General features: G+C 54.8%; 1 protein-coding gene across 8 annotated transcripts in view; it reads left to right on the top strand.

Moving 5' to 3' along the window:
- Positions 1-10,811, top strand: part of RGS6 (regulator of G protein signaling 6) — a 483,467-nt gene extending 472,656 nt beyond the window's left edge. For 7 of the 8 annotated variants that reach the window (XM_059691684.1, XM_059691692.1, XM_059691688.1 and 4 more), the window contains one exon: positions 9,973-10,811. In XM_059691684.1, the coding sequence (XP_059547667.1) occupies positions 9,973-10,023 (51 nt within the window). In that variant the 3' untranslated portion in view covers positions 10,024-10,811. Of the gene's footprint in view, positions 1-1,378; positions 1,446-9,972 lie in introns of all 8 variants that reach the window. The other variant, XM_059691693.1, reaches the window with a different exon arrangement.
- The last annotated feature ends 2,518 nt before the right edge of the window (positions 10,812-13,329 follow it).

Below are 13,329 nucleotides of genomic sequence, written 5' to 3'. Positions count from 1 at the left end.
GACTTCGGTTCTACTCCGGCCCTACCACTCAGCTGGGTGACGGAGGCTACTCGGTTTCCTCCTCTGTAAGGAGAGAGACGAGGAAATGATTAGGTGGGGGAAATATGAGGTGCTTAGCACAGTGTTTGTAGTGTGGGTGCTCAGGCATAGTTCCTTATATTATCATTTTCGTTGTTATGATCATCTGCAGCCCATGCTTAGCTCTTATGACCTTATTTTGTTTCCAATGATATTCCGCCAGGTAGGTATCATGTTTACTTTGTAGTTAAAGATGGGGAGTGGGTATCTCATCTATGACAACACGTGCCAAGCACATTTGTTTATTACAGTGACCAGCTCCATGAACCGCTCAATACATACGAGCTATTTTTGTGGGCTGATTTGTAACGTTGAGCCAGACAGCCGCTTTCTCTGCTTTCCCCGGGAATGGAGGGACTGTGGTGCCCGGCAGGCCGGCCTCAGCCCTGTGGCCGGTTTCCTGGGTCCCCTAAGTACCTCCTGGGAGCTGTGTGGAGCCACTGGGGACGTCGCATACATTGGCAGGATCTGGCATGGCCGCCCTACTGAGGTACAGGACCCCAAGACGCCTCCCGCTTCCAGACACAGGTCAGGAACAGGTCTCCCCACGACAGGAGCATGAAATCCACCCTCCAGATGTAGCGCTGGGCACACAGGAGCCTCCTTCCCAGAGACCATCCCCTCCCAGCTCGCTGCCCGCCTGGGGCCGCCCTGAGCCCGGCAGCCTCTCCAAGCCCCCGTGCTCCATCTGCCAGGTGGACAAAGGCTCCTGTTTCTCACCCGCATCCTACAAGGTGGGGCTGTGGGAGGCATCAGGAGCAGGCGACGGGATGCTTTGAAATCCCAGTAAACCAGGCCTGGGGTGCGCTCCCCCTGCTTGTAGGATTGACAGAAACAGAAGCTGAGAGGCCATGTCCACGACACAAATGGCCCCTTCCTGGGGGGGACTCAGGTGCCTGAAGGGAAATGCTGTAAGTCCACAGTGTTTGTCGAAGATTGGCATCGTCGAACCTGATATTAAGCTCGACGGCCAATCCCAAGGTGGCTTGTGCACCTTCCATGAGATGCTTATGTACGTGGCTGCGGTGCCAAGGTGCGCATAGACGTGTGACAGCTGCCTCCATGGTGCCTGTGCTGCCTGCCTCAGAGACGCCTCCACGCTCAGTGTCTGGTGCGTGTGTCACATACGCTGCAGACCTGCATGTCGCCTGTGCATGGCCGCCTGCCGCCGAGCGCCTGCCCGCATGCCCGCCGCAGTTGTGTGTCGTCTGGGCCGGGGCTCCCCCAAAGCCGCAGGTCTTCATGGTTGCAGCTGGATAAGTTCTTCTTCACTTCCCTTCCTAAACACACAATTGCCCAGTGCTGCTGGCGCAGAGTCAGAATGGCCGCTGCATTTCACCCCCGAGGTGGCTTCCTTCCAGCAGTGGGTGAGTGACCCCGGCGTCTGCACTCTCTAACCTCCTCTGGGCCCCTTCTGCACAGAAGGTGCTGGGGGTTCGGAAGAGATGACTCTGTCCCGGCCACCACTCCTGCTGTCACACCCTCGCTCCGTGGCCAGTCCGCGGCACCCGTTCCTGGGTGTCCGACTTTTCCTGCCCATTTTTTTCTGCACCCGTAGTATTTTCAACTAGCCACTGAGGGGTCCCGAAAGGACATTTAGTCCCTTGTCCCGGCGGCGATGCCCAAATAATGTCCTTAGGTATTGATCCTTTAACTTGATTCTCCTGGACCCCACGCAGGACAAGACAGAGATGCCCACCCCCTTTAAGATGCTTTTAAACCCACAGCAGCATCCGTAGGCTTCACCGCCCATATGCAGCTTCCACCATGGACACAGCTCCCGTACCCTCCCTGGCCCACGGCCAAATCCGGCAGGAAACGCAATCACGTTCTATAGAGCTGGTTCTAATTAGAGGAAGGCAGCTCGGCCTGCCCCTCCACAGGGGAGAAGCCTGGACAGCTACCCATCCCCTGTCCCCCAGGCACCAAAAGTGCCACAGCGACACGTGCAAAGGGTCTGTAGGGAAGGAGGAAGGTTCCCTGTGACTCAGAATTCCATCAGCCAAGGCTCTATCCAGAGATCTCTCGAAAAATGCTGCTTGGCCTGCCCCCTGCTGCACCTTTACAGTTAGACATCCATGTCTGACAGATGCTGCCGAACTGCATTCCTGGTGGCAGGGAGGAAAGAGAGAGGAGCCGGCCCTCTTTGCATATGTGTCCAGATGGACATGGACAACCATGGAAAGATGATGCTTCGGGGAGAGGGGGGTGCGGGGCGGCCAGCATGTTGACTGCCTGTGCCTCCAGTGCTCGCCTGGCAGCCGGCCTAACCAAGGAGCCAACCAACGGACAGGATGTGGGTGGATGTGTTTGTGGGAGATGAGAGGTGCCCCAAGGAGGGTGGGTTTAGAGTCCCCCTGGTCCTTGGGAGAATCACACACTGCCAAGCAAGTGGTTCCTCCTGCCGCCTCCTCCACTGAACTCCAGCCGCACTCCCCCCTGTAGCCACAGTCAGGGATCACTTGAACTTCCTAGTTGGAAAAAAGGAGCATCAAGTTGTCGCCAATAGCAACAGTGTCCCTGTTTCTATGCGCGTTTTGACCTTTGCCTAATTTGGAGTGAACCAGAGCTAAGATGCCAAGTACATTTGCGGAGGAGGAGAGGACGAGGCAGGCAGGCACAGGCTAGCGGAAGGCATGCGACTGAGGGCGCCTGTGAGGGGGCTGCCCGCCTACGCTCCACTCCTGAGCCCAAGGACTTCCTGCAAGCTGGGCACCTGCCTGCTCAGTCAGAACCAGAGGAAGGAGCTAGAGATCCGGTAGCAACAAGGGGGCATTTCTCCGGCACCGCGAGAAACAGCAACAGGAAAGTGGGAATGCACAACAGGAAAGGAGGCTCGGGCGTCTGTGCCTGGGCACTGTGCCACCAGTGTAGGGCACAGCTGCTGAGGCTTGGCACTCCTGGCATGCCCGCCCAGTTCCAGATCTGTCCCTGCACTGCTGGAGTCCCTGAGGAAGGTCTCCCACCGCCCACCAAAACTGACAGGCAGAGGCTGGCCTGTGCAAAGAGCCCTGTAAGGGACGGGTGTGACGGGAGGCATGAGCCAGAGATGCCAGGAACAGCAGCCGGGGAGGGCTTCTCCAGCCTGCCCGGGACACCCTGATTTCTTAAATTACTTTTACATTTTACTTTGCTGAGGAGTTCAAGCTTTTTTTTTAAATTATCACATGAGGATATGTTTTCATTGACTTTTAAGGCAAGAGGAAGAGAGAGAGCAAGAGAGAGGGGGAGAGAGAGAGAGAGAAACATCGATGTGAGAGAGAAACATCAATCAGTTGCCTCCCATAAGCATCCCAACCGAGGATCAAACCACAACCTGAGTATGTGCCCTAACTGGACATAGAACCCGTTACCTCTTGGGGTATAGGATGATGCTCCAACCAACTGAGCTACCCAGCCAGGGCACCCCAATTTAGGCACTGGGTTCTCATTGGAGTGCGGCAGCTCTGGCTGCCCCTCCTTAGAAAGGTAAACACCACACCTGCTTCTCTCCTCCCTGGAACACTTGCTGCAGAGATCCCAGAGGCACTGGCCCCAATCACACGGGGCCACAAAGTACAAAGTGGTGGCTCCCCTGGCCATGCAGCAGCCACCGCTGGTGTGGTGCGGGTGGACATGGAGGAGTCCTTGCTCCCTGAGCATTCCCATCTGCCCCTTTTCTGAGAGTGATGGTAAATACAAAGTAGAAGGCGTGTGGGTTGTGGAGGCCGACCCACTCAGCTCTGCCTCTGACCAGGAAAGTGGCTCAAGCTCTAGTTGAACCTGTGGCCCCACTGCCCAGTGCGGGATAATGCAAGACCTAAGAGGCAAGGCCGGTGTGGACATCAGCACAGGGGCCCGAAATGTCTAGAGTGCTTGACACGTAATAGCTGCTCAACGTTCAACCAGTGGTGACTGTGAGTAGCTGTCCTCACAGCTAACCTGTGCCCCGGGAATGAGACTGTCCCCACCTGTCACCACCAAGGTCTGGGCGAGTTGAAGAGGAGGGCACTTGAGAAAGGAGGATCCATGGGGTATCAATGCCACCCCATTGAGCAGGAATAAGAAATTCAAAGAGAACGTCCCTGGGAGACCAGGGGACAGGCTGGTCCTTTCAAATTTAGTTCCGATAGGAGGGCTGGCAACTCACCTTTTCTAAATTAAACATTTTCAAAGGATTAAAAAGCACCGACCATTGACAATGCAGGCTAGAATCGGGTGTCTGAACCTGCTATGGTCCCAGTGACATTTTGTGAGAATTGCTTTCAGAAGACGTGATCGCTGGCAGGTTCCACAGAATGGGAAAACCTGCTTGTTTATGTGGCCAAATATGGTTGTTTACAAACACTATCCTATAGGCAAGATAGTGGGTTGCTGTGAAAGAATCTGTTATTTTATTTTTAATCAGAGTCCTTATTTTTTTAAGCAGGTTTAAATGTACACGAATGTATATTAATTCTTCAGCCAGTGAACTTTTTTAAATTAATTAAATTTTCACCTACTCTTGATTTTTTTTTATTTGGTGGTTGTTTTATGTTTGTGGTATCTTACTTTTTAAAAGTCAAGTAAAGAGAATATTTTAAAACCAAATAAAATCCCCTGTAGCTCCTGAGAGAGATCAGAAAGCTTGGTGAGGGCCCGGGAGGAACATGGGTCCAGGAGTGGATGTGGCCGTGGGGCTCCTGCCCCCACGGCTGTGGAGTGGGGAGGCCAGACGCAGCCTCGCCTCTGCCCAGGCTGCCCACCCTGCTTGGGTTGTTCGGCCCCGCTCTGCTGTGGGTCAGCAGGGTGCAACCTTTAGCTTGTCCCATAACCTTGTTTTCCCATTTCATCTGCCCACCTTGCCTCACAGAGTTCAATAGAGGGTGATAAGCGATCAAGAGGTGAAAAGTTTTTTTGAAACTCTTCTATCTTAAGTATGGGCTTCTCTCCCAGCCCCTGCCAGGGTTGCTCAGGCCTCTGAACTACCCCAGGCAAATGCACTCTTTCCCCGATTTTAAACATCATCGAGAAAGGAGATGCCACAGGATCCTTTATAGTCCCTTTCGAAATCATTTCGCTTTGCTCAGTGGAGAAGGGGTACCAGGGGCACCAACCTCCAGGAAAGTCACCCATGAAGTTAGGCAGGTCCTTGGCTTCTCCCCCTCCTGCCAACCCCAAGCCAGCGCTTCACCTTTCCACCGGGCTCGTAGGCTCCTGGCTGTTCCTGTCAGCCAGTCCCCCAGCACGGTGACTCCACACACACTCATCATGTGTAAGCCTGAGCCTCCCCACCTCCTAGGTGACCTTCAGTCTCCTTGGGAGGACAGCTCCTCTCTGGGGCCTCCTGCTTCCTGCCTGCCGAGGTCACTTGGTGAGCCCTGTTCAGCAAAACGCCATTTTTCATCAGCAAAGATGAAAAGGCCTGTGCGTCCCAACAAGGTGGCCAGTTTGAATCCATGGAGACTAGAAATAGTGTCCGTTCCCTGAACAGGAGCACCTGGGTTTCTCCTATCCTGGGGGGTGGGGGGAAGCATTGACTATAGCTAAAAGGCCACGGAGACAGCAACCGAAAAAGTAAGGAGTGGGGAATCTCAAAGCCAAATGTGTAACTGGGATTTTTTCTAATTTTTTTTTTTTGAATTATAACTACATATAGAAAATGAACACATCTGTACCTATACCCCATCTCCCTAGAAACTTCGCTCAGGCCCCACTCCCGTCAATTTTGTCCCTCCCCCAGAGGCACCCGCGGGTAATTTCTATCTCCATAACAGAGTGGATTTAGACCTGGTGGACCTAGATCGGCAACTTTGGTCTGAGGTCATCTGGGCAAATCAGCAAGAGAATCTCATCAGCAGCTCCGCCGTCTTTACCCCCCTTAGCGTTGAGAAGGGTCCTGCCTGAGCCCCTCGCGCTTGGCTCTGCTGCCCCCAATATGCCCTCTGACCCCAGGGCTGCTCTCTGAGCCACGGCCCTTTGCCCAGCCAAAGAGTTTAGCCTCAGTCTCCCAGGTAAGTGGCGGCAGGTCTTGGTAACCAGGATCGTGCATGTTGGTTGGTTACATCCACAGGTGCAATGCACAGAGCCACAGCATGTCCATCAGCATGTCGATTTTCCTTAAAGCACTGCCCAAAAGGGAGCCATTCCTTTTGTGCCTTTCCTTTAAGAAACAGGGTTCCATGAGCACCTTCTTGCAGGCTTCTAGTCGTCAAGATGGCCACAGAGCCAGGGTGGGAATGGAACCTGTGGGTGTTTGTGAGCCTGTGGGCCATGGAACTGAAGGATCCCAAATTCCATTGGATTAAACTTTAACGAAGGTCGCTAAGGTGAAAAGCGCTTTGTCTGTATGCAGAGCTTTGATGTCTCTGGAATGTACCTTCTGCGGCTCAGTCCTCAATCACTGTATGTTTTTCCACTTGGACAAAGGCTGCTGCTAATAGCATTTCCCACCACCTTCAGCTGCTTCGCTCAGCCGCCAAGGCCTAAGGCCTCCGTCTGAGCTGGCTGCCGTTTCCTGGCACCATCATCCGTTCCCAACTGACCGGCTCTGAGGAACATCACACATTCAGACCCTGAAACTATGCTCGGTGGCCGGCAGAGGCAGAATTGCTGCCCCCTTCCTAAGTGCTTCCTCCAGAAACACCCAAACTGGAGGAGAAAGAGGAGCCCTAGAGGGCATGGGCGGGGGTTCCCCTCTCTCTCTGGGCAGAGAAGCCAGCCCCTAGCCGCATCCAGCTTGATTCAGCTCATCTCTGAACACAGGTAGCCTCTGCATCAGATTTCACTTTGATCCCCGGGAACTACAGGGATCTCAGCTCTTCAGAAGGGAGGCAGCTGCTGAGCCAGAGTGATTGCAGGATTTCTTCCCCGAACCCAAGGCCAGGCATCCAGCCCTGCCTGCGTCCTGCATGAGTAACCACCTTCCAGCCTCACCCGGGAGGTCGCTGCCTGGAAACAGATGGCGGCTGGGCTGAGCTGCATTCCCCCTCCCTCCCCGCCCCCCAGCAGCCAACCCGAACCTCATGACCTCCTTTAGCAGCAACTGGCATTTGGCAAATGCCTACGCGCAGGAGTGGGGAGAGGGAGAGAGAAATGCCAGAGAGCACCACTAGGATTGCGTGTTCTCTCGGCTGGTCAGCTGCACCCCTGCCCCTGAAGTCAGGAGAAATAGAAGCAGCTGAGGGAAGGGGAGGGGCGGGATTGATGGGCTGGCCTCAGGTCCTTGGAGTCACAGCACCAGGATGGAGGCAGGAAGAGATTAATTCGAGCCTCCAAGCCGAGCCCAGCCCACTCCACAGAACTGAGAGAGATGGAGGACGGGGGGCCTCAGGGTCAAATTCAGCTAAAACAAATACAGCCACACAGTCCTGCAGAAATAGAGTCTCCAACCTCCTCAACCCACAGCCCCCTCTCCAGCCAAAATGACCTCATAATGAGGAAGCAGCTGTAGTGAGGGTTTGGATGCCTGGTAACTCACCTTCTTTGTCTCTGGGCTTTTAACATACCACTGGACACAGACTATGATGTGGAAGCTTCAGTGATTTTTTTCCTCACGTCTGCCAGCTAAATCAGAGGCCTGAATGCTGTGTATGACAAAACTGGAACATATGTATGTGGGGACATAATGTGTCATTCGTGGCCCTCGTGGAGAAGGGATGGAAGCAGCAGGGGAGCCAGTATTTGGTGGGTGGTTACCGCAGTGATAAGGAAGAAAGCAAAACTCCTTGGTGCCTTTCATATGAGCAGGGATGGACATGGGTCAATGGGGTGGAGGGGGCTTGTTAGAACTCTCAGACCACCGGGTCCCCAGGCTCATCATCCCCACATTTCCCCAGAGAGGAACACACACACACACACACACACACACACACACACACCATGCTTTCTGCCTTCAGGCCTGCTTTGAGAAGCACAATCCCAGGTGAACCCACTGAATGACAAATGCCTGGGGCTCCGTCTAAGAAAGGGCAGTGAAGGAGAGTGTGGCTGAGTGTGGCTTAGCGGCCAGGGCTGGGGGCCTTGAAGGCCTGCCTCTGCCTTCTGCCAGCTCGCGCTGAACCTAACCCACTCTACACAGAGTAGCCGCCTGCTTTTAGTGGTTTGCAAAGACTGGCATTGTAACCCTCTAGGATTTAAAAAAAATCTGATTTAAAAATCCTTAGCCTGGTATAAATGTATCCTGCTGCAGGCTAAGTTCAGTGTATCTGAAGATTCCGATGAGGTTGCTGGTGGGGAGATGATGTGCATGTGTGTGTGTGCATTTTAAGACGAGCAAAAATGAAAAGTTTGCCTTTCTAGTGAAAATGAGGAGTCAAAGACCTCGCCGGTTTGGCTTAGTGGATAGAGCATAACTGAGGGCCCCGGGTTGGATTCCCAGTCAGGACATGTGCCTGGGTTGCAGGCTCGATCCTCTAGTAGGGGGCGTGCAGGAGGCAGCTGATCAATGATTCTCATCATTGATGTTTCTATCTCGCTCTTCCTCTTCCTTCCTCTCTGAAATCAATAAAAATATATATATATATTTTAAAGAAAATGAGGAGTGAAAGAAAGTGATGCTGGTGAGAGAAAGGAGGAGGAGAGCAGGAGGAAGAGCACACTTTCGGATAATCCCTGAGAGCAGTTCCAATTCCAGACCAGCACCCACCCATGCCCTCAAAGTCACGCTGCCGTGTCCCTCTGTGGAGCGCTGAGCCAGATGACACATGGTCCTGCATCCAGCAGTCACAACCCATGCTGTTCGATGGTTAGATACACCCATTATCCATCAATCTGTCAATCAGAAGGTTTATTGAGTACCCCACCAGGCTTCACGGGCCTGATCAATTTTTTTAATTACATCCAGCTTACACGCAGCCAAGCCCAGCAAACAAGCTGAGCCCTCGTACCCCACTTGGAAATGAACATGAGGAACTGCTGGCCCTTGCAAACTCGGCCGCCGTGCTGACGAGCCGTCGTGTGCCCCCCTTCGCGGATGGCAATGGTGTCGCTGACCCTGTCGATAACAGGATGGGTGCTGAGTGTTTTCTCAGACGTGGTGATCAATCGGCCTGGGTCCAGCCACACTCCTCTAGGCCCCTGTCCAATGCTATGGATTTCTGAAGCGGGGAGCGGGAACTGGACACAGTCACCTCCTCCCAGGCACATGAGCAATTGGCTTCTCTCAGGCTCTCGGTGCCTCACGCACCCCTCCTCACAGTCCAGTTCATTGTCTCACTTTCCAGGAAGAGCTGCTGCATAGGTTGTAGGGGAAGGAAGGGCACGAAGCATTCCTGATGTGAGGCCCTGGGTCCTGCAGAGAGGGAGCCAAGAGCATAGGAGGCGGCAGGAGCGCGCTGCCCGAGGCCCGCGGTGGCCTATGGTCACCTGTTCTCCAAACCGCGACCGAATACCACTCTCACCATCCAGAACTGGGTCATCAAGAGGACCCAAAGCCTGTGTGCCTCTCCTGCATTTCAAACAGGCTTCCTAGGTCCTCTGCATTCTTAAGACTACTAGTTCATTCATTCGTTTCCAATCACCCGGATGCTTAGCCACCATCTATTTGGGTCAGCCCCCCCGCCGCCCCGATCCTGCTACTCCCCAAGCCATCTTGTCCTTCCTCGCTTAAATAAAATCAAGTTCAGGGCCAGCCCACAGGCATTAAGAGACGCTCAGCCTCAGAGCTGAAATGCCTGGTTTGGGGTAAGTAGAATTCCTGCACCTCAAAAAGAGTGCCGGCGGCACAGCCTGCCTCCCTGCCCGGCCCGGACTCCTGGTTGCTCCGAATGTCTGCGGTGCAGGCCCCCAAACCCAGAGATCAAAGGGGGTCGCTAAGTCCTTTGGCCACCATGGCTCATGCAACCATTAATTCACCTGTCTGGCTCTCTGTCTCTGTCCCTGTGTGTGTGTGTGTGTGTGCACCTGTGTGTGCCTCTCTGTCGCCTGTCTCTGCAGGGAAAGTCGCTGGCGGGCAAGCGCCTCACCGGCCTGATGCAGTCCTCCTGACAGTTCCCAGCGCTGGGCCTGGGCCCGAGGACCACGGGGGCAGGAGGCGGCGCTCCACATCCACGGACAGAGTGTCCTTGCGGGGAGATTTGGTCACTGTGACAGAGAGTGAGGGCAACGAAGGGCGACCGCGGGGAGACTCGGTGGGTGAACGGGAGGACCTGAAAGACAGTCCACAGAGCCTGGGGTTGGCCCGGTAGAGGCCCCTGTTTACAACCCTCCGTTCTTGTACAGTTGTGCGCAACACCCCGCTCTCTAAGAGGCCCTGTCCCTAACTCGGTCAGGGGAGAGCTTCTTGTGGGGTGCTGTGACTATCACTCAAGATATATTCTTCTACCGTCACTCCTCCCTCTTCCTGGGGAATCATGCCGTCCAGCCAAGACCAGAAGACCCAGCTGGCCCTGCGCACACCCTGTGTTACGCCCCATCCCCACCGTCTCTCTGGTGCACCCACCACAGTTGTAGTCACTGCGTCCCCATCGCCTCCCCCCTCCCCCATCTTTGTGGCCACCCACCCTCATGCGACACGTCCCAATCACATCGTCAGCACGGAGCAACCCCCAGAGGCCACCCTCTGAAGAGGCGTCCACAGGCACGCTGGCCACCCTTGGGTCCTGTCGGCCATCCCGCGGGTCCAGTGCCAGAAGCACCAGCGCAGGTGAAAGAGCGTGTGGCTTAGCAGATTCTGACCATCTCTTTAAACACGTGTGGTTTCATAATTTATTGTCTTTGCCCCTCTTCCTTGGTTTGTTCCCTCGTGTTTGACTCAAAATAAACATGGCCATGAACTCAGGGGCCCTTGGGATCCTCCCCTGCAGCAGCCCCAGGTGGAAGCTGGGAGGGTTCCCAGCAGGGGCCTTGCTGGGTTACAGGGCTGGCAGCTTCCTGGTGGGCGTGGCCAGGCTCCTGCTGGGCTGGTCTCTGTGGTGTGTGAAGCTGGAGGGGACTTGGCTGCAGAGGGACTAGGCCAGGGCCAGTAGTCCTCTGAAGGCCACAGAGACACCCACTAAACAATGCCGGGCATCAAGGGGAAAAGCAGACAGAAAGCAAAGCCTGTGAAAACCTGCAAAAGATCCATTGGTTTTCCTTCCTGTGTGAGTCAAAATGCCCATCTGCCCAGTTGGCTGTGAGGTAATGTATGTAGAGCACTGAGTCGGGTGCCTGACACATAGTAGGTGCTTAGCAAACGGTAGCTATTGCTCTCATCATTGTCATTATCATGTGACTCCCATGGGCCTAGGAATGGCGAAGTATTAAGCAATGTGTTTTTTAACTCGGACACTCACTCCCCCACCTGCTGTGACCATCCTCCTTTGATCTATTTTTGGCCATACGTGAGAAATCTCCCTTGGGAGTTATAAACAGCAAACATAGAAGCAAAAAAGCGGTCACGGGTATTTATTTACTCCTGTAGGCAAATTCACCAGCCGGTGGCCACGGGCACATGAGCTTGCTTGCAGACCCTGCCTCCTGGGGGCTCCCATAACCATCTTTCTGACCCCCACCCCTACCCCCCTAGCCATGTCAAATGTCTATTTCTACCAAGCCCTGTCCCCGGGGTACCAGCCTTCTATCCATCACAGTGGGGCCGCCGTGGGCATTAGGAGTCTTGGTTAGGGCCATACCCTTGTGGGTTCTTGACCACCATGCCTCAGTTACCCCACTGGCAGTAGTTGCTCTCTCTTTGAGGTACAAACTAGATGGCATGTGCTGAGTCCTCAGAATGTCCCCAAAGGTGGCGTTAGAGACCCAGACTCCATGAGACCTCAGCGCAGAGCTTGGCACTTGGCAATAAGAGACAACGACTAAAACGAAGCCCTGCCCCAGGCTATGGGGTCTTTTGAGGCCTCCTTTCCCTCCTTTTTTATCTTGCTCTTCACATAGAACCAAATTGCAGTTTAAGTTCCTCTGTCCAGCATCACCCAAAGGAAGTGCCTCCCTGCCAAGGGTCCCCGGGCTGGGCTGACATCAAAGCACAGGGTATGTGGACAAAGAAGTTCCAGAATAGCAGGTGCCTCTGTGCCCTCCCTTATCCATCGCAAGGGCCTGGTCCTCCTGCTCTTCCCCAGGGCTGCGGACAGGACGGGGCTGCGGACAGGGCAGGGCTGCGGACAGGGCAGGCTGCGGACAGGAGGGGGCTGCGGACAGGGCAGGGCTAGGGACAGGGCAGGGCTGCAGACAGGGCAGGGCTGGGGACAGGGCGGGGCTGCGGACAGGACGGGGCTGCGGACAGGGCAGGGCTGGCTTCCCTGGCCCCTGGGCAGCTGTTTCTGAGTGATGCTGGCCTGAGACTTGGCCCGCCCTGGAGGCTCCCAAAGGGCCCGCCTAAAGACAAGTGGACCCCAGCCTTGAGATGGAGCCGGCTGGAAGCTTTCTAACAGCTCCGGGGACATCCAGAGGAGAGGGCCAGCCAGCAGGCTCAATAGAGTTAAGGGCACTTCAGATGGATTCACACCCAGAGCAATACCCCTTCATCCCACCTCCCAGCCATGCATACCCGCCCTATGGCCAGCACCACATGCTCCTAGTAGATCATGTCTAATAATAAAGGGTGGGACGGGTTGCTCTGACCAAGTTGGCCAGTCCAAGGTCAGTCTACTCTGCAGACCTTAGGAGGGAGGTACACTTGGGAAATCAGGTCTTGGCCAATTTCTCATTGGTTTGGTCTACACGGCCAAAAATTCAGACCAGATTAGACTTTTGAAAGCAGTTCTGCAACAAAGCATATTCCCTGCCTCCAACAGCTTCCTTAGCTCCCTGACTGGGCACAGTCTCTGGGCGGGACCCTGCCCACTGCAGGCTCACCAGCTCATGGTGACAGCCCCACAGCCAAAGCATCAGAACAGCCTTAGAAGCGAACACCCACCATCGGGACAGACACACGGACACCGGGCATTGGGAAATGCCTATATGGGAAGAGTAACTGTAGGTTGGCACATGTAAATGCCTGGCAGCAGTCAGAGGACCTGCCCTGCCCAGCAGGAACTCTCTGGGGAAGGGGCAGGGACAGGGCTCCTTTCCTTCTAGAAAGTGATGCTTTGATCTGCTGGGAAGGTATTGCTGTGCCCCGGGAACACAGTGGGGCCCAGCCCACCAGTGCAGTCTGCTGGCTGAGCTCCAGGCCCACCTCTGCCAAGGTCAGGTACAGGCCAGCACCCAGGAGAGCACTCTCGCCACTCTGAGTTGCTTCTTGGACAGTGAGCACCTGGGGACATGCTCTGGGAGCTTTTCCCTGGCAGGATTGCTGGTGTGTTCAAACTACCTCACCAACGGGACACTGAACCAGGCGCTGCCACCCATCGGCCC

Source organism: Myotis daubentonii, chromosome 1, assembly GCF_963259705.1.
Source record: "Myotis daubentonii chromosome 1, mMyoDau2.1, whole genome shotgun sequence".
NCBI lineage: Eukaryota > Metazoa > Chordata > Mammalia > Chiroptera > Vespertilionidae > Myotis > Myotis daubentonii.
Note: the sequence above shows the minus strand (reverse complement) of the source record. Positions and strands in the feature narration are given on the sequence as shown.